The following is a 19,732-nucleotide window of genomic DNA, read 5'->3' as shown; positions in this document are numbered from 1 at the left end:
TCTTGCCTGAGTTTCATGGCATTGTTTGGTTAGAACTACTATAGGTGTGGTTTGTCATTCATATAATGTTTTGTGAAATGGCATTATTTGTGAGGCAATGAAGATTGAAGGCTAGCTTGTGTGATATCAATAGTGAAATCAAACAGTCAACATTGTCCAACGGAATATATATGAAAGCAAACAAAACAAAAACTAAACAGAGAAAAGATTCACGTAAAACCAATTTACATACAGATAAGTGAATAACATCAACAAGAAGTGGGTCCAAACAACCAAAAGTTGCATAACGTTGTCCAAAACTCCAAATGACTGAATTGCAAGATGGTGATATCGACAATAATGAAGCTAAAATCAACAATGTCCAAATTGAAAGCATAGCAAACAAACAAAAAGGAATAATAAGACCCCAAAAATAATGAAATACCAAGAACATGGACAAGCTACATAGCCTTTGGTCCAAATGACCATACGTTTGCATTTAATATTACTCTCTCTCTCTCTCTAAACATCTGAGCTTATCAATTGCTCGTGGTGATGATTAGTGCGGAAGAAGAACTCGTACACAAGGCCAGCAATTCCACCTCCGATCAAAGGCCCAACCCAGTAGACCCAGTGGTTTTTCCAGTCCCAGCTGACCAAAGCTGGCCCAAATGACACTGCTGGGTTCATGGATGCCCCATCAAAAGCCCCACCAGCCAAAATGTTGGCACCGACTATGAAACCAATTGCAATTGGTGCAATTATCCCAATATTTCCTTTGCTTCTTCTATCCAAGGCCGTCGCATAAACTGTGTAAACCAACCCAAATGTCATCACGATCTCTAACACGAGTGCATTCCACACTGACACCCCTTTTGTCAACGAAAACGCCGATGTTGTCTGTAACAATTTTCATTTTTCATATTAATTAACAATCAAAATTTACTTAAAAGAGTGTGTTATGTGCAGTATAACTTACCCCACCCTCCCTTAAAAGTTATTATGGTTTTTGAGTAGAGTTGTGGTGTGCTTTTATGTTAGAACCCCTTTCCCTCTCTCTTGTGTGTATGTTTGTTTCTAAAAAAAAGAATGGGTAATTTTCCCACATTGTTTAAAAGAGTGTGTTGTGTGTAGTATAACTTGCCCCTCCTTCCTTTAAAAGTTATCATGACTTTTGAGTGGAATCGTGGTGTGTATTTGTGTTAAAATCTCTTTTCTTCTTCTTGTGTGTGTTTGTTTCTCAAAAAAAAAAAAAATTTACTTATAACTTTCTAAGAATTTACCCCCCCCCCCCACCCCCCCCCCCCCCCCAAACTCTTATCTCATACTTATTATTTCACTTTATATTTCATCAATTATAATCCATTTTACTTTTAATTATACACATGAGATACTATAGTGGGTAGAATATAAAATTTAACGTAAGTATTTTATCAAATAGAGCAACAACAATAAAGTGTTAAAAATTCTAAAACTATGGACTAAAAGGATGTTACGTACGTTATGTACATGATATTTTGAGTGGGCTAAAAATAAAACGTTACTCACCAAGCCACCAGTGGATACCCTAAGGAGCAAGCATGCTACAGTGGAGCCAAGGAGTTGAGCAATCCAGTAGAGGATACCGCTAACGAGGGTGATATGGCCACCAAGGAAGGCGCCAAAGGTGACAGCCGGGTTGACGTGGCCACCGGAGATGTTGGCGGAGATTGCCACAGCAACAAATAAGCCAAAAGCATGTGCCAACGCGGCGGCTACAAGCCCCGCAGGTGTGGTGGAGGCATCTTCAGTGAGCTTACTATAGGCCATGCCAGAACCCTCACCAGCAAACACAAATATTAGTGTACTGATGAACTCAGCTAATGCACCCCTTAGTGCATCCGGCTGATACGTCTCTTCTGGCCGTCCGATTGCTATTCCACGGATCGGCATTGTGGTCAAAGTCAAAAGATCAGACGGCTACTCTTTATCAATCAAAAAAACCAAAACACAGTCTCTATTTTTAGTATCAATTTTGCAAGATTGAGCTATTATTATGTGGTAGTCACAACTTTATATTGAAATTTCTGAAGGCCGTCTGGGAAGGTGGAACTTGCTATAGCCAGTTCCGGTAACCTAAAATAGCAAATGAAAATTGTGGAATTTTTTTAGTTTGACTGGTGGATATCAAAACTCATGAATACAGCTCAGCATTCCCCTCCAAAACGCCGTGAGAATGACACGTGGGCATCATGGGTTCTGCCGACTTTTTTCTAGTAACTAGTAAGGTCTTGATTCTTGAAGGGGCAGGGTACATATATATAAGGTAATTTATGTTCTGATTATAATGTTTTTTTTTTTTTTTGGATAGTTACAACAGATAACAAGAAATTTAAAACCTAAATGTTTAGTTAAAAACACTAAGAGGTTTCAACCTTAAATAATTAAGACTTAAAAATCTCTTGGCAATCATAATGTTTTGTTATACGTATTAGGTTTTAATAACAGAAGGTTAATTTTAAGTATGAGTAATGTTAATTGGACACAAAATATTTTATAATCCTTCTCACATGTAACTGCTATGAGGTAAATTGTTATTGGACTAACATTATTTTTGTATACATCTATTATTGATATCATTTTTATTAATGTTAGCTTTAACATGTTACTTCAATAATTGTGAAAAAGGTTTTGAAAAAATTATTGTTTTTAAGCTTATGGTTTTATTATTGTATTGACATTAATTGATGAGTAAATCTGTCAATGTTTTCAACAAGAAAAATCATAAAATTCATGCAATTAGATTTTAGAATAAAGTGTAACTAGCTTATATTCAAATGTTGTGAGGATTTTAGCTTTTATGGTTTTGAAAATAATGGAATTTTCTTTGTTTTGTTTTTGGATACTTGTTTTTTAGTCTAATGGAATGAAGAATGAAAGATATAAAAGGTACCCAGACATTTTGTGTAAATTTTTATCAAGCCATTCTAGTACTTTCTAGCTGGTTGATTAAATTATTCCATTGTCAATTTTCAGTTCAAGTATTATATTACTCAGAATTGTGATGCAGGAATGAGTATAATTATTTCCACATCATAAAATTATATACTATATGCTATAACTCAAGACAAGAGTGTGATCCAATTAAATTGACGTCCAAGAATTTCAAGATTGATTTGGTTGACAATAATATAGAAAGCCTTTGTTTCTTTAGCAGTTGAAACATAAACATAACACATCATTTTTTATTTTTTATTTTGTGGCCCAATCAATAACACATCAAAAGCAAATCCATTCATAAATAGGGTTCCATTATTGTCCTGACATAGAAGATAATCTCGAAGCTACGTCAAAGAAAGATTCTACAATTGCAAAGCTTGGTTTACAGTGCCAGGACAATGATTTAAGAAACATCTTGTCTTTAGCATGTGTGTTGAAATGATGCTGAAAACTTTCAGGCTCTTATAATTTTAAAAGGTAACTGGGTCATGATGTTTCATGCACGTATGAACCATACCCATCAAAGAAGCAAACAAAATTGCTTTTTGAAAAGGAGAAATCATCTTGAGACGGCATCCACATGTAGCATAGTCCCCAACTAATAATTTTCCTGCTCCTCATATCAGTCATCTAGATGAACCTATTTCCAATTTATATCACCTTGTGCAATAAGAAAAGGCAAATTATTGGTGGGCCTGTACAAAATTTAGAACCATACAGTTATACATTACATTAAAGACCACCATTCAATTATCACAAAAATACCCCTATTCAATTATTATTCAATTATGTTTCGTCTCTCATCTCTAAGCTTTCATTTGGGAGTTCATAGGGTTCAAAATGGAATTAAATAGAATGATCATACAGGAATGAAAGAATGAAATGAAATGGAATGTGTTTAAGTAAGAGAAATGAATGGAATCAAATTAAGTAGTCTTGTTTGAATGTTTTAAAATAAAGAAATGGAAATGAATGAAAGGTAAGTAACCTTGTTTAGGAGTAACATAAAGGGAAATGAATGAAATCATTTTATGACAATATTATTATTAGACCATTTTTATAAAAACAAATAGCTGAATATATAAGTATATTTTGGAAATTTTAGTAAAAAAATTTATTAAATCTAATTGCATTCCCTCCAATTCCTCCCAAATTTGGGGGAATGAAAATTTGAGATTTTGAGAGAATAGAGATGAGTAAATGTCCCTTCTACCCATTTTATTTCCTCCCACTTAAACTCTCAAACAAATGAATGAATTTTTCATTTCCTCTATTAAAACTCTCAAATAAAAGAAGAAAAAAAAATTCTAAAATTATTCTTTTCATTCATTTCCATTTCATTTTATACCCTCCTCCTAAACAAACGGTAACAGTCATGCTATGATACTATCCTTATTTGATCATTTTTTTTGTCTCCACTCTTAAACTGATTTACTGGTTTAAGAATTTACATGAGCGGCTATAGCTATAAAATCAGTGGTGGGATATCACCACGGGATTTGTGGAGCCCAAATGCATGTGACACGCTTGGATGAGTTTAACAGCTTTTAAGACTTTTAAATAAAGCGAAGAGGAAGACTATTAAATTTCAAATAAGACTGTGCTTCTTCCAATGCTATTAGTTATTGGATAATGTTAATGGATGCCATATTAGTTATTGGATAATGTTAACGGATGTTCTTAAGGTAATGATTAACAATTCATTTAAAAAAAAAATTAATGTTTTGACAATTTTTTCCATTTATCATAAAAGTAGTATCAAAATTTTTCTAAAATGAATTATTAACTATTGTCCTAAAGGTATCTGTTAGCATAACCTTTACTTGTTAGGGCTATTGTGGGTTTTAGCACATGAAGTTTACAATGTGACATGTGCCTCCTTTCACACATATATGCAGTCACTAAAATGCGCATCGGGTGCATGTATTTATCATTTCACATAAAGGTGAGCTCTATAGATATATGCACCCGATACATGGTAGAGTTTCTTCATTGAAACCAAAGACGAGACAGAAACCATCAGAGCTCTATTCATAGTGAGTGAGTCACACCAAAGGTGAAATGAGTGGAGAGGATCGATTGACTTAGTAATAGTAAATGAGCTGGCAAAATAATTATTACGTAGGCTGATGTGGTATTAGCTTTGTAAACTATTTAGTGAGCTTGTAAACCTTTTTATAATAAAACTAACTTGATACTGTGCATGAAAACTTCATGTGCTAAAATTATTTGTTAATGTTTCACATTTACACTACTTAATTTTTTTATTGTATTAATAATTCAAAATCCCACTATTGGAGTACACATTCTCTTTGTTCTTAATAGGACACCAAATTTTGTATTAATCGGTTGTATTGACAAAGTGATCCACAAACTCATATTTTTGTATAATTTTAAATTATATATAATAATAAAAATAAAAATAAAAAATAAAAAATAAAAAAAAATTGAAATTTATATAGATGAGATAGTTATTAAGCTTTAATAATTTTGATATTTTGCAAATATGAAGAATATAAGGAGACAATGTAATTCAATAATGATTTGTTGAAAGATAGATCCAATCATTCTTTTATAGGCAATAAAAAATTTTAATATTGAAAATACATACAAAATTAGAATCAAATTATACATATTATAACTCTTTCTTAATATTATATCACTCAATGACTTTTTATTGGATTAATATTTTGAAAATGACATTGTTAATAATATGCTCTTTTTGTTCTTAACACACATAGCTAGTTTCATGTTAATTAGATTTTATTACTATCCAATTCATGAACTCATGGTGTATAATTTTAAATTTTGAAAAAAAAAAGTAATTATACAATTTATGGATAAGATTATTAGTGATAATATTTTTTTAGATAGGTTAATAGTGGGGAAGGAAGAATTGGGATTCAAACCACAAATATGGAACATCACAAAAGATACAATTACCACTAAGCTATCACTTGAACCCTCGATTATTAATGATCTCTAATTATTTTCATATTTTGAAACATAAAGGGTACAAGGACGGCATCTATATTGGTATTATTGTGACAGGCAATTTTGATCGAGGCTCAATCATTTTCAACAGGACAAAACTTAGGTACAGTATCTTAGGTGTTATTCCTTAGATTCCCTTCGTAAGATTTAGTCATGTGGCTATTTAACTAAAAAATACACTTCTATCCCATGAAGAAAAATCCACATGACATAATCTTAAAAGGAGAACTTAAGGAACAACACCTAAATACTGTACCTAAGTTTTGCCCTTTTCAACAATATTAGCGTAAAAAAGAAAAAGATAATAAAGTGACATATATAAATTACAAACTTTTTCAAATAAAAATGCATCTCTATGCTGCTATCTAACATTTAAATTCTAAGTAATAAATTATTTGGCTTGACTAACTGGAAAAAAAAAAATTGCTATATTTGTGATTAATACTTTTTTGTACATATTCAATCCATACATCATTTCACAATTATTTACGGGCCCGTCAATGTTGCAGGAACAACTCTTTTATATTGCGGTTTAGTGTAGTATATCCTATTAAGTAAAGTTCGATTTCAAGAAAATTTTCTTAGATATTTTAATGAGTAATATAGACACAAAAAAAAATTCAAAAATTTGTTATAATGATAATTAGTTATGATTGAAGTAACATCATTTTTATATAGGTTGACTACTAATACTACCTCTATTATACAACAATCATAATAAATTATGACAGCATTTCTTAAAAAAATGAAAGAAAGTGTATTCCTAAGCTTATTGTATATTTTAAATGAGAAATTAAGTATATATTGTGTTTTGAAAGCACAAAAAGAGAGCTTGTACTTTGCCGTTGGCTCAAATATTCAATACTTCCAAGATTGAATGTAATTACCATTCATTGTCCTTTGTAAGTTGTAACAGTCTTGTCAGTTGTCACATACACTAAAAAAATCACTGAATTCTTCACATCTTACACATAACACTTGAGATATTGCTCGACTAGGTTCACCATAGCACAAAAACACGTGTAAAAAAAATCAGTAAAACACTAAAACTTGGTGACAACTGACAAGAGTCTTTTACCCTTTGTAATGCCATTTTTAATTTTGACCAGTGCCATGAGCACCCAAAATTCCACTAAATTTTTCACTCCCCTCTTATCAGTATTTACATAATTGGCGTGTTATGGTAAAAGAAGTGTTATATCCATAACATTTTTACAATATTTTTATAACAAATTTTATGTGGCAGGTTGTTATTGTTTTTAATCTGAACCGGCTATCGAAATTACCTTTTTGTCCACCAGTAAAATCAAGTAACAACCTATCACATAAGATTTATTGCAAAATCGTAATGAAAATATTGTGCTCATATCATTTCTCGTACTGCAATACAAATGTGAGAGCTAGAAGGGGATTGGTGAAATTTTTTTGGTGTCCTTTTTATTTATTTTTCATGAACTCCCTTTTAACCTACTTTTTTTATAACCTTAATATGGGGGAGCAAGGCTATTCCTATCCTCCTTCAGAGCATTAAGAACTCAACAACCTTTACAACCATACTAGATGATACAGGCTTTTCAAACGTCTCTCTCCTAACTTTAGTAGCTAGGTCCAATCTGGTTTCTTTACCATAATGGAGTGGTTGAACTTTGAACAAAGATAAGTGTGGCCAATTAGGAAGGATACATAAATCAGTTGAAAATGATATAAAACTTGGAAAGATTAACAAAAAGTACTAGTAATTATTGTGCTACGATTAGTGCACCGTGTTACCAAAAGAGCTCCCTGCAAGATCGATCTGGGGAAGATGTGCAGTTGTATTTTATCTCAACCGTTGGACATTCTTAACAAATTTGTCCTCTATTTTACGAGATACGATTAAGCCAGCCTAGCAACCAAACTCCTAATAGAAAGATTATAAAAAATATTAAAAAATTAACATATTCCTTTAGTTGCTTCATCCTCTTACGACTATTCCCTCCACTCAATTCTCCCTCTTACCACTATTCCCTCCAATTTCCAAAATACCAAACAAAGTCTAATTAGTTTCTAACTAAATTTATTAATTCCGTTCTAGTGATCATTTCAGTTTAGCACTTTAAGCTATTAGAACAAAAAATTATAATATCAAAATATTCCAGCATACAGTTTCTGAATTTTATTTAGTTGAAACTGAAAATTTTTTGCTAAAAGTGTATAAAAAAAATAAAATAAAATAAAAGTCAAAAATTAACTAAATAGTACAATAAAACTCATGAATAATACCAAAAAGTGAAGTGAAACTCATAAATAATACAAAAAAAAAAGCTAAAAACTAAAATAAGCTGAAACTTTCATCAGCTCCCAAACGAATTTAGGTTCATTTGGTTTGCATCAAATGTGTATGTGTTTTTGGCCCTTTTTTTTTTTTTTTTAAGGACCAGCGACGCTTGCACTGTTCATGCCATGAACAATGCAAGTAGGCAAATGAACAATAACCCAAGCGTGAACAGTAACTTTTTTATTATTTTTTTTTATTGTTTTCAGTTTTCAGCAAAATAAGCGGTATCCAAACACACACGAAGTCTATATAGATTTATATAACTTTTCGTTACATAATAAAATAGACTTATGCCATTTCATTTGCAAAATTATATAATTGACATTCTTTATATACCAATATTTAATACAGAGAGAGAGAGAGAGATCACCATTAAGAAAGTGTCAATAAATCTCATTACCTTACCAAAAAACCAAATCTTATCACGAAAATAACCTCTACTATCAGCAGAAATTAGTCAATATGTAATAATTACATAGTAGCCAAATTGCAAACTAGAATTTTAACTAATATGAAACATTGGATATAATAGTATCAATTTAATTAGCGGCTTTGGCCATTCTAGCCCTTCTCCGTATTTAAAGTTTTTCATCACCTTCTAAACCCAACAAGCTAATCAAGACTCGTCTTACAGAGAGTCTCTTTTTTGTCCATTGGAGGCTAATGGAGTCTGGGCCCATACACTACAAAGTACAGACGTGATTATTGAAGGAGAGAAGAGACAACATGAGGGGAACAGTCTACACAGCCTTCGAAACAGCAGGGCATGTTCATATGAAAAAGATGGCCACAACAAATTCACGTGAGTAGACCGGCTACTCTCCACATTAATGCTATATATAGCTTTGAATGGTGGGTCGCACATGGGGGAGGGGGTTTGATTCGCAATGAAGAGGGTGGATGGGTAGCTGGGTTTACTTGAAAAATAGGAATTACAACAAGTTTTCTTGCTAAACTATGGGCTCTTAGAGACTGTCTTAATCTATGTGTTAATCGCAGCATATTAGCAGTAGAGGTAGAGTTGGATGCAAAGTCTATTGTGGATGCTGTTGTGAACACCAAATATTCTAATATCTTTGCTTCTGATCTCTTGGATGATTGTAGACACTTGATACAGCAAATTCCTCAAATTCGTTTCAAGCATTGTTTTCGAGAAGCAAACTGCTGTGTGGATGCTTTAGCTAGGATGGGAGGTCTTCAAGAAGATGAGTTTACTGTTTTTGAAAGTCCTCCTGTGGACATATCAATTTTGTTGGATTTTGATTCCAATGGCTTGTACATGAACAGGCTTTGCCCTGTTTCTCTGCTTGAGCTTTAGTTTTTGTTAATATAATTCCTCTTAACCAAAAAAAAAAAGAATGGTGTGTCGCACATGACAATGGCATGACTTGATTATGTAACATAAATTGAAGTTATGTTTCAGCTCCATTGCAGTCCAAAATACACTGTAAAGTTCATAAGGCCATGTAATTATTTCCACGGATACGTCCTAACTAGGAAACCAGTCCAAAGCCCAAAATCCATAATGTTGATTTATGTTCCATTGATACTAAAACCCTATAATTATGAAAAGTGATGGAAGGAGCCATTTCAGTGACTAAAATTTAGAACTACATCTGTCTATTTTAGTTTCCTCTCAAATATATGTATGGCATTACATTGAATTGCTGAAATCATCAGCTTTTCATCTATTATTTCGGTTTACATCACTACAAAAATAACTTAGGAATTACCGAATTAGCGAAATAAGGATCAGCTTTCCACAACCAGCTTGATATTAGACTAGGATCTCTCCCAAATTGATGCCAGCCCATACTAATCATCCACTTGAATTTTGTGAGCCTGCTCCAATATAAAATGGCTTTGCCATACCTCTATATTGTAAAGAATTTTGGAACACAACTCTCGTGTACTTCTGTGCATAATTTAGCCTCATATGCGACTATGAATGAAGATGTGCACTGTCACAAAAGAGAGAGTATCAGAAAGATGAAAAGCATAGTTAATCAATTCCACAAGATATGGCTTTGGTAAAAGAAAGCATAGTCTATAGTTAATCAGTATTTTAAAAAGCATGTTTCGAGCAACCTTAAAAAAAGGCACAGCCCAAACAACTTTTCTGGAGAACAAGCATTTGTTGGTGGCTGAAAACCACTAAGAAAAGAAGAAAGATCCAAAAAAGATTTAAAAATAACCCCATTAACAACAGGGCTTGGGGCTTAGTTGTAGTACAAAAAATAGAAAACACGTGCATGATAAACATATATAGTATGATTATTCATAATTAATTCCACTGACTCAAAATTACAGATCATTTTATCACCAGATTTTCAATACATGTCTATCTCAGACCCATCGGAGCACATCACAAGGCAAACTCTGCCAAGTCATTCCAAGGAGCATCAATTCAAATGTTGAGTGTCTACCAAATCCAGATGATGGAGGGAGCACAACCCAAATTATTTCAGAATTTACTGCTTCAGATTTTCTTCCAGATTTCATTTTTAAAATTTTAAACTAGAATTTATTTATTTATTTAAGTGTGAATTTAGCTTTAATCTTGTAGAGGATTTTATGGGATGTAATTGTGCCTTAATGTAATCCCTGATGCCTATTAAAAAGAGGCTGCAGAAATAGTTTGAAGCAATGCAATTTGAATAAAAATGTTATGATTAGAGAATGTCTCTAAGCTTGGTGGTGATTCCAAACACCCTTAGGCGGTGAAGTTAGGATTTTTCCATTTCTTCTTTTCTTTTCCCTTATTCCTATTTCCCAACCTTTGTACTGCACCAAGCACATGCTATTACAAAAAGGGAAAACGAAAGATGTAGAGTACATACCATGATGCTAGGAAGCTTCCTTCAGAGGCACCAGCAATTTAGTGGTCATATACCTGATTAACAGGTAGCACAATTAATAGAGAAATCAACAACAATGCGTAATGCAATGAAGTTAGGTAAGCAAAATACCAGGCAACAACTTAGAATTTCTCAAATTTTCTGTCTTCTGGTTCTGGTTCACCAATCACCAAATGAAACATTATGACAATCAATGAAAATCCATATCCTCCCACATGTCCAATCATAAGTTTCTTTGTGACAAGAAAACATCATCATCATTATCAGCAATCCCTGAAGCAGAAGCACAAAAGATTCCACATTATAGAAATTCCACATTATAGGGTACCATTACTTCTCCAATACTCGCAATAAATATTCCACATTATAGATTAGGGTTTTTTTCTATTTGCTTTGACATAGATAGAGGCCATTTTAAGGTTAAGAAATAATTTTGACTAATCTAAAGGTGTATATAGTGCCACAATATTTAAAGAAAAATGCTAATACCACAGTAAATTACACAACTTTTGTCACAACTTGCCACATGGCGAGTTGTGAGTGGTGTAGTTGTGGACTGACATGGACTATCATTTTTTTCACCATTCACAACTCACCGCATGGCAAGTTGTGGCAAAATTTGTGTAATTTATTGTGGTACTAGCATTGCTCTTATTTAAAATCTTACCCTACCAATTAGGGAGTGATTATTAATCATAACGTATATTAAATGACTTAATAGTTAGCACTATGTACACCTTTAGATTTGTCAAAATTAAATCTTCACTGTGAAATGGCTTCTATCAATTTCAAAAGCCAATGAAAAGGATTCCTTAATTCCTTATACCCATCCTATAAGAAAATCCATATTAAGAATAATATTTAAAAAATTTATACATGTCCAATGCTTATTGGAGAAGGTGTTGGACAACCCCCCCACCCCAACCTCCCCTCCAAAAAAATAGGATGCTTGTGTAATTAAATTGTTAAAACTACGAAAATCCTTGAAGATTTATTATAAATTAGCATATAAATACATACGTGCATATAATATGTTTGATGAGTAATAAAATTTAATTAAATAGCATAAAGGAAATGCCCAAATAAAGAAACGAAAAAGAAGAAAAATATCGAAAGCTCAATGTATCCTAGAACTCTAGTCAGTCCCAGTAGAGAACATACTGGAAGTAAGTCCACTCATAAAGGGTCTTCAAAAATAAGAACTTCAACTTCACCAAGTAATATTGTATCCTGCCATACTGTGTCTGACTTTCTCAAGATTTGTCATATTTGCATATCATATTCATATCAATGGTTTATGCTATATCTCAGTCATCAATTATTAAACTTACACTATTATCTTTCTATGGTAGCAAAGCATGTTTTCCCCATGAAAACTTAGTAAAATAGGAAAACTTAGCCAAAACCCTACTTCTAGGATGAGCACAGGAAAGATACGCAAAAAATCAAGGACACACGCACACACAGAATAATAAATAATTTTTTAAAAAAGTACTACCTCACCTGAGCTCAGATGAGCTGGTCACACAATCTGCCTGTGCAAACTGCAAAATCAGCACAGATGCTGGTTATTGTAGCGGCCATATTCTAACATTCAGCAAATCTGACTATGTGTGAAATCCCTCATCAAGACCGCTGCCCTTGGACAAAACCTGCAATGTTGTGCCCTTGGTAATCCAGGCAGTTAACTCTGGTTGATGTTCAAAAGGGTTAAGAGGATGTAGACTTCCATCATCCAGTTGCACACCATACACAAAGGGGAGTCTTAGCGTAAGGAAACTCTCTGGTGGTAAGATCACTCGGCATCCAAGGCTGAACTGCAATTTTCGCTCACTGTCTGGAATTGATAAAGGAAGGCATGATGCCTGCAAGTAAATGAAGGCCATAACGTGAGGAAAACTAGACCTAGAATTCCAACAAAGATCTAAGTCACAATTTTAGGTTCAAAAAAAAAAATTTTTTGAAGTGTGTACCAACAAGACTATTCCCAGAAAATTTTCAAACTGAAACACTGGACAAGTGCTTATAACAGACTGTTCAGACCCAAGATGAACTTAATCAACCTTGAGGATCTTTATTTCCGAAAAAATCTCAATTAGTAATACAAGCCATTGGTGTTATTAAATAATCCCTTGTAAGGATTCTCATTAGTCAAGGTGAGATAATGCCATACAAATGGATATAATGAGAAAGTATAGATAATAATCCACAACCTCCAAGAGAGCTTCAGTAAATTCTGGCATAATGCAAAATACATCATCCATAACTTTACAAATAATGTGGGGAAACAAAGGAAAGCTATATTTCCAATATATGCGGTACTGTGGAAACTTCTAGAAACAATGAAGAAATACTTTAAGGTGTATTTAACATATATAAAGTGAATTCATGCATGTTATAATGAGCAAATGAGACATACCTCAAATTGTATGGTGGGGCATGTTGCTAATATGATTGGATATGGAGGAGTGACCTACAAGCAAATACCATATATTACATATTTAGCAATAAAGACAACAGAATATCAACAAAAAAAAAGCACAGCACTAAAGAGCAGCAAATTTCAGTTCAAGTTTTTACCCAACCCCCTCCTCCCTTTACTCTCCATAACATAATGTATACGAGTACTCTGTGATGTCCTTCATTTTCAATCTTTCAGATATAAATGCACACGTAAACCCTAGTACTCTAAGCTGATTTCTAATTGGACAAAAACACATTGTCTATAACTTTTCAAGCAGGGATGAACCCAGGATTTTAAGTTGTTTCGTGGGCGGGCCAGAGTATAAGCAAAAAAAATCCAAATATACATCCATTTATTATTAACAAACTATCAACCAAGAAAAATACACAAAATCATTGTTTCTTAATACATTAAGATGAAATCATCTACCAACAAAGACAAAAGATACAAAATACTATTGTTTCATAATACATTACAATGCAATCATCTATGAAAAGAGAATTCGACACTCTTTTTTCTTTTCTTTTCTTTTCTTTTTCCCTGTGTTTGGTTTGTAACTATCAAGCTAATAGGTTTTTTATTTTTTTTTATTTATTTTTTTTTAGGCTTTGTTTTTGTAAAGTTTTGGGTTGGGCAGTTGCCAGTTGGGCTGGGCTGATTGGAGAGGAGGGGGGCCCAATAACAAAAATAAAAAAAAATATATGCACAAAAAAAAATTCTTCGGACCAGGAGGTGCCCAGGCCCCCTTGGGCCCCCCTTAGGTCCGTCCCTGCTTTCAAGTACAGTTTGTTCATAGAATATACAGAAGGCAGGCGTTTCTTCTCAAAAAGTCTGTCACTGTGTTGTATGATATAATTCTCAACATAGTTAATGCACCAGGAAAAAGATGGTAGAAATATGGACTTCAAATAATTTGGAACCATCTGGTGAAGTTTATTATGAGATAGATGTCCAAAATTGAATAACTTCATTGGAGCAAGACATAGAAAACAGACAGCATCCCTGACATAATCTTAAGTAATGCCGGTAAATTTTTCATAAGGCTTCTCCAGCTGTATCTTGGTGGCCCAACTACATATTTTTAGCTGGAAATAATCTTAGAAGATATGTGTCACCATCTTTTGCACTAAACAATGTGAAACCACTTGAATCATTTTGGTGACCAATTACCCATGCATATAATTTTAGCTAGTATGGTTACAGGATGCTGAGAATGGTAAATACTCTGCCTCTTATATTTTTAACAATTTGACACTGTATGAACAACTACAGTAGATATATTCTTCATGCCAAGGAATTATATTGACTACGAAATTTTTTTTTTTTGATAAGTTATATTGACTACGAAAGAATTAAAGGCAAAGTAAGAAAAAATCATATAAGCAACATTTTGTACCAGAAAAATCCTTTGAAGCTGTGATATTGTGCCAGCAAACTTAATCTTTGGTGGATCCCTTTTATTCTTTGAGAGCCTGCAGTGTGGGCAGTTCATGTAAATTGGTAAATTTCTATTCACCATGGAGAAAGCACTTCCACCATCATCGAGGCTAATAGACTGAAGTCCCCCCTCAAGCCCTTTTACAATTTTGGGAAGTGTTGAAATGCTGAGGGATGCCTGATTCTGTTCCTCCCCTGACCCAGGAAACTGTATCAAGCGACCTAAATTTAGATTACCATTAGCCACTATCTCTTTCGACTGATACATATTTTTCTCCTTATTTACAGCACTAGCATTCATCAGATTTGAGTTTCGATGAACTTTACCACGGACACCATTTTTACCCAATTTTGAAGGATTCATCACATTACGGTCTGAAATGTTGGTCAATGAAGTTATATGAGATTCTTCAAGAAATGAATAAGAAGATCCAAGTTCATTGAGATGCTCTGTATTCAATAGGAAACGATGGCCATTGGGGCACTCATGCTCAAATCCAACATAAACCATTACATGCTTCAATGACGGGTTCAATTTGATCTTTCCCCCACCATTCACATTTACAGGAATTACATTACTGCCTATCTGTAAGAAGGGGTCACCATCTGTGCAGCCATTAGTATTGGTATCATTTAAAATATCTTCAGACTTTTGAGATCCCTGATGTTCATCAGCTGCATGAACCTGTTCGACACTTCGATCTCTTGCCCTACCTTGCTTAACCTTATCTGACACAGAAGAAGCTTGCTTCCTCTGCTGGAGAGGAGGGAATCCTGAATCTGCAGCTGCTGATCCAGCAACAACTGCAGAAAATGGTTTTCTCAATGTAAAATTGGGAAGACCTCTACCAAAACTGATTTTAGTGTCGTCAGATGACTTGATGTTTTCTGAAGGTTTGCTTTGATGTTCACCCCCAATCTGCAAATCTCCTGAGTACAACCGTACAGAACTAGTTTTCTTTATATCTGTATCCGCAATAAGTTCAACCTTGGAGTTTGTACGTGACCTAGTTACAGAACCATGTTGCAAAACACCTTCTGTTAAGCCATTTGGGCTTTTGCATGTCTCTAGAAATATAGTCCATTTCAAAAGAAACTTCTGAGTAGCAGAGAACCCACTCTGAAGCAAGCCCTTAGAAGGGTCATAGTACCTTGCACCCCCAACACGTATCAAACTCCATGAGGATGGCTGAATAGGTCCTGCATTGCTTAATTCTGGAAGGTGAAGAGCAGGAAGAAGCCTGTCACAGTCTGGAGAGCAGTTGGAAGTAATGTTTGCAGTTTCAAAATCGAAAGGATCAGCTCGTAGTCGCCGTGAACGGCCACATGCACAAGCATGGAGGAAAACATATCCACTAGAATGTGGCTTGACCCCATCTCTTAAAAGTGACTGATCAGTTTGGACCTCATGTCTCTGGTGCATACATGGTTTTCCAGTCAAACTAACAGCATCACAGAGTTGCCTCCCAGATTTCCAGATGGATGTACATTCATCCTCCAACTTTTTTGCAAAATTTTGCACCGCAGGTCCCTTGACCATTGAGCGGAAAGCATGCAAAGCTTTCTCCATATGAGCTTCATGCTGCGAAGTTGGATAACAAGCAGGCAAGTTCTTTAAGTAAACTTCCTTGGCTACTGGAAGGGTTCTTTCGCACCACAGCGTGGAAAATTTTGTGTTCAGTCCTCTCCCACATTCCAACCAAGATACTGCCACATCTAGAGGATCCATATTTTTTGATGCAGATCCTTCAACCTGTGGTGAAGCAGTACTCCGAAGACGAGGTTTCCTTTTATTAATTTCAGTTTCATCTATACATCCACCTTTTGCAGAGAGCACTCCATGCAAAATTAGTTGACTGGAAGATAACCAAATTTCCAGATTTGGAAGTTCGGGAGTGTTAAATGTCTTGCCAGAAGCAGCTGAGGCGGCAGCAGCAGCTGCAGCAACAGCAACCATACCAACACCAGCAGCTGAGCCACTGTTGGTATTAGTGACCATGCCTCCTCTCCCTCTTAAAATATCAGACTGCCTGTAAATGAACTCCCTTACAGATAATATATCCTCTTTGATCACATTCTGAACATGGCTTTCAAGCAAAAGAGAATCAGAGGTTGCTTTTCCACTCAAGACATCTTCCACAAGGCCAATGGCAAATTCAAGAGACTCACATCTCTGACTTGTAGACCAATCTAACAGTACAACAGCCCTTGATGCATCAAGTGAAAACAACGGTGCAGAATTTGAAGCAACCCCACTTCTTGACCCATGATGACTTGTTTCAGAACCTGAAAGTGTACGGCATTTCTTAATTAAAAAGCGAATCTGTGCTTCAAGAGATGCCTGCAGTTTCTTCCTAAAACTGCCTTCAGATTTACTCACAGGACGGGCAAGCACCATAACAGAACCAGAACCTTTAACAGGCATGCTTGGTCTAGCTATACTGCTCAAACTAGAAGACTGATTAAGTGAGGAGGTATCTGATGACTCCTCCAAATTCGAACAGGGATTTGACACATCAGAGAAATCATCGACAAAAACAAAAAGTATAACTGGAGTACACTGTCCTGGAAACAAAGAGGTGTATGAACCCAATCCTGACATGAGAGAAATAGCTGAAGCATTACGACTTGAGGTGCCACCAGCTCTTCCTGGAGAAGGGTTGTTGGAGGAGGTGGTTGATGATGTAGGTCGTGACGATGACAAAGAATGTGGCCTAGGCAATGGTGGATTGGTTCGGGATTTTACAAATGGTGCCAAAGCATGCTTGGCTGATTGTAAAACTCGAAATTTTTTCAAAATTTGAGTGTCAAAGCGTGACCCCTCCTGAATATATATTATTACATGGCAAACCTGCATTGCTAATTGAGCTGAACATCAGATATAACAATTTAAGAAGACTGCATTTTCATCAAAACTAGAAATACTACAAAACTTTTGAACATGGAAGCTCCAAACAAGAATCAATGCTCTCACAAACTCTTTGTTGCCAATGAGCTATTCTGAGATGGCACTCGGCACTCCCGCACCCCCATAAGTACAGGCTGCATTATAACTTACCAATAAAGGGTGGTTTATGGACAAAACCTATAAAATTCATGACATGCAATATTTTGAATCTATAGAACTACTAAAACCCAACCTATCTCAAGTTTCAACCTATTAATTTACCAATACTAATCATACACGGTTAGTCCCTAAACTTTAACTCGTGAGCAATTTTAGCCCCTAAAGTTTAAAGTGATCACTTTTAGTCCCTAAAAAGCTTTAAAAGTGATGTTTTTAATCCTAACAAACTTAAAGTGATCGCTTCTAGTACTTATGGAGTAATGACATGTCAATTTTTAGTCTATACTAAACGAGATTATTTTAAACTTCAGGGACTAAAATTGCTCGTGCACTAAACTTTAACATTGCAATAGACAATAAGGCAATCACTACTTTTCAAAAAGTGAAGCATTTTACATATAATTTGAGTTCAGCTCAATTTTGCTCCCAGAATAAAATATGCTACAATTTTAAGCATTGCATTTTAAGAAAATTGAAAAAAGAAACAGTAGCACTCACAGTGAACATGAAGAGCAAACCCTGGAGATCCCGGGACTCGTGGTCCTCGAAACCCGACCCGGGATCCGAAACCCCGGTCATGGCGGGGCACCGGGTTGAACAAAACCGCAAGTACAAAATCCCCTTATCTTCCTGGAGGTAGTAGCTGATGCTTCTCCATTTGAACCAGTCCTTGACCTCCTCTTTCTCCTTCTCCTTCTCGCTCTCGCTGTCTATCTCGAACAAGGGCTTGTCCAGGTTGCCGGACCCGAATACGTTGGCGTCGATGACCCGGTTGATGATCCGGGACGAGGGTTCGGGTCTTCGCGAAATGAAGCCGACGACAACGACGCCGTCTGGTAGTGGTGGTGGAGGATCTGGCGGAGGGAGAGGGGTTTGGCCTTTGGGGGAGGCTGAAGGAGAGGAAGTCGGAGGTGCTGGTGGTGGTGGCGGTGGGGGTGGTCGAATTAAGACCCGCATCGAAGACTGGTTCGGTTTCGGGTTTGGACTCGGGTTCGGAGGGTCCATTGAATAAGAAGAGAGAGGGAGAGAGGAGCGAAGGACTCCGCTGTGAGTCTGTGACTGTTGTTGTTATGAGTTTACAAAGGAAAACGCCGCGTCGTTTTTTTTTATGATTTCGTGTTACTCAAATTTCATAAAGCCGTTGTACTGGACCGCCCTGAATTTTGGAGAGAGATTAGCTCTATATTAATTTAGAGGAATTTCTTCCAACTTGCTAATTTATAAAACTATTTAAGTTTGCTTTCAAAAAAAAAAATATTTAAGTTTATTATTTAAAAATTTAAACAATTTATGTGATTTTATGTGAGTAAAACTATATATAAATAATCAATTGATTATGTATTTAACCATTGTATGTATATTAGGTTACATTTCATAACTAGTTCTCTCCATGAATGCACTTCCTTACTCTCTTTTTTTCATGTATATTATGATTTGGGGCTTTGTTTTCCCATTTGAGGTTCCCTAGTCACACTAATTAGTGCATCCTCATTTATTTTGGGTTCAATCTACATCCATCAACTTGCTCACATGCTTTACCATAATGTCATTTTCTATATATATTCCTCAAGCCATTAGTATAGCCATCCTTGGACCATAGTAGCCACTTTTTGGTCATTAGCCAATCATTCTCCAAT

The 19,732-nt window shown here is 35.0% G+C and overlaps 2 protein-coding genes across 4 annotated transcripts; both read right to left on the bottom strand.

The window, feature by feature from the left end:
- Positions 1-208: 208 nt before the first annotated feature.
- On the bottom strand, positions 209-2,022 carry LOC126722962 (aquaporin TIP1-2-like). The gene is made up of 2 exons (XM_050426130.1): positions 1,528-2,022; positions 209-879 (listed from the first exon to the last, which is right to left on the bottom strand). Exons 1-2 carry the CDS (start codon positions 1,909-1,911, stop codon positions 502-504), a joined length of 762 nt encoding a protein of 253 aa, XP_050282087.1. The 5' UTR covers positions 1,912-2,022; the 3' UTR covers positions 209-501.
- Positions 2,023-9,832: 7,810 nt separating this feature from the next.
- On the bottom strand, positions 9,833-19,255 carry LOC126722942 (uncharacterized). Of its 3 annotated transcripts, none has more exons than XM_050426116.1 (7): positions 18,594-19,255; positions 14,988-17,879; positions 13,547-13,600; positions 12,626-12,992; positions 11,239-11,400; positions 11,110-11,162; positions 9,833-10,230 (listed from the first exon to the last, which is right to left on the bottom strand). In XM_050426116.1, the coding sequence occupies exons 1-4, from the start codon at positions 19,098-19,100 to the stop codon at positions 12,735-12,737; spliced, it is 3,711 nt and encodes a 1,236-aa protein (XP_050282073.1). In that variant the 5' UTR covers positions 19,101-19,255; the 3' UTR covers positions 9,833-10,230; positions 11,110-11,162; positions 11,239-11,400; positions 12,626-12,734. The 3 variants fall into 3 exon arrangements, with proteins under 3 accessions (XP_050282073.1, XP_050282066.1, XP_050282078.1); XM_050426109.1 differs by having other exon boundaries at positions 12,631-12,992; XM_050426121.1 differs by having other exon boundaries at positions 12,631-12,992; positions 14,988-17,887; positions 18,594-18,734.
- Positions 19,256-19,732: the final 477 nt, after the last annotated feature.

The sequence above is a fragment of the Quercus robur genome, chromosome 1 (genome assembly GCF_932294415.1).
Source record: "Quercus robur chromosome 1, dhQueRobu3.1, whole genome shotgun sequence".
In the NCBI taxonomy this organism is placed as follows: domain Eukaryota; kingdom Viridiplantae; phylum Streptophyta; class Magnoliopsida; order Fagales; family Fagaceae; genus Quercus; species Quercus robur.
The sequence above is the reverse complement of the archived record's forward strand: the minus strand, read 5'-3'. Positions and strand labels throughout refer to the sequence as shown.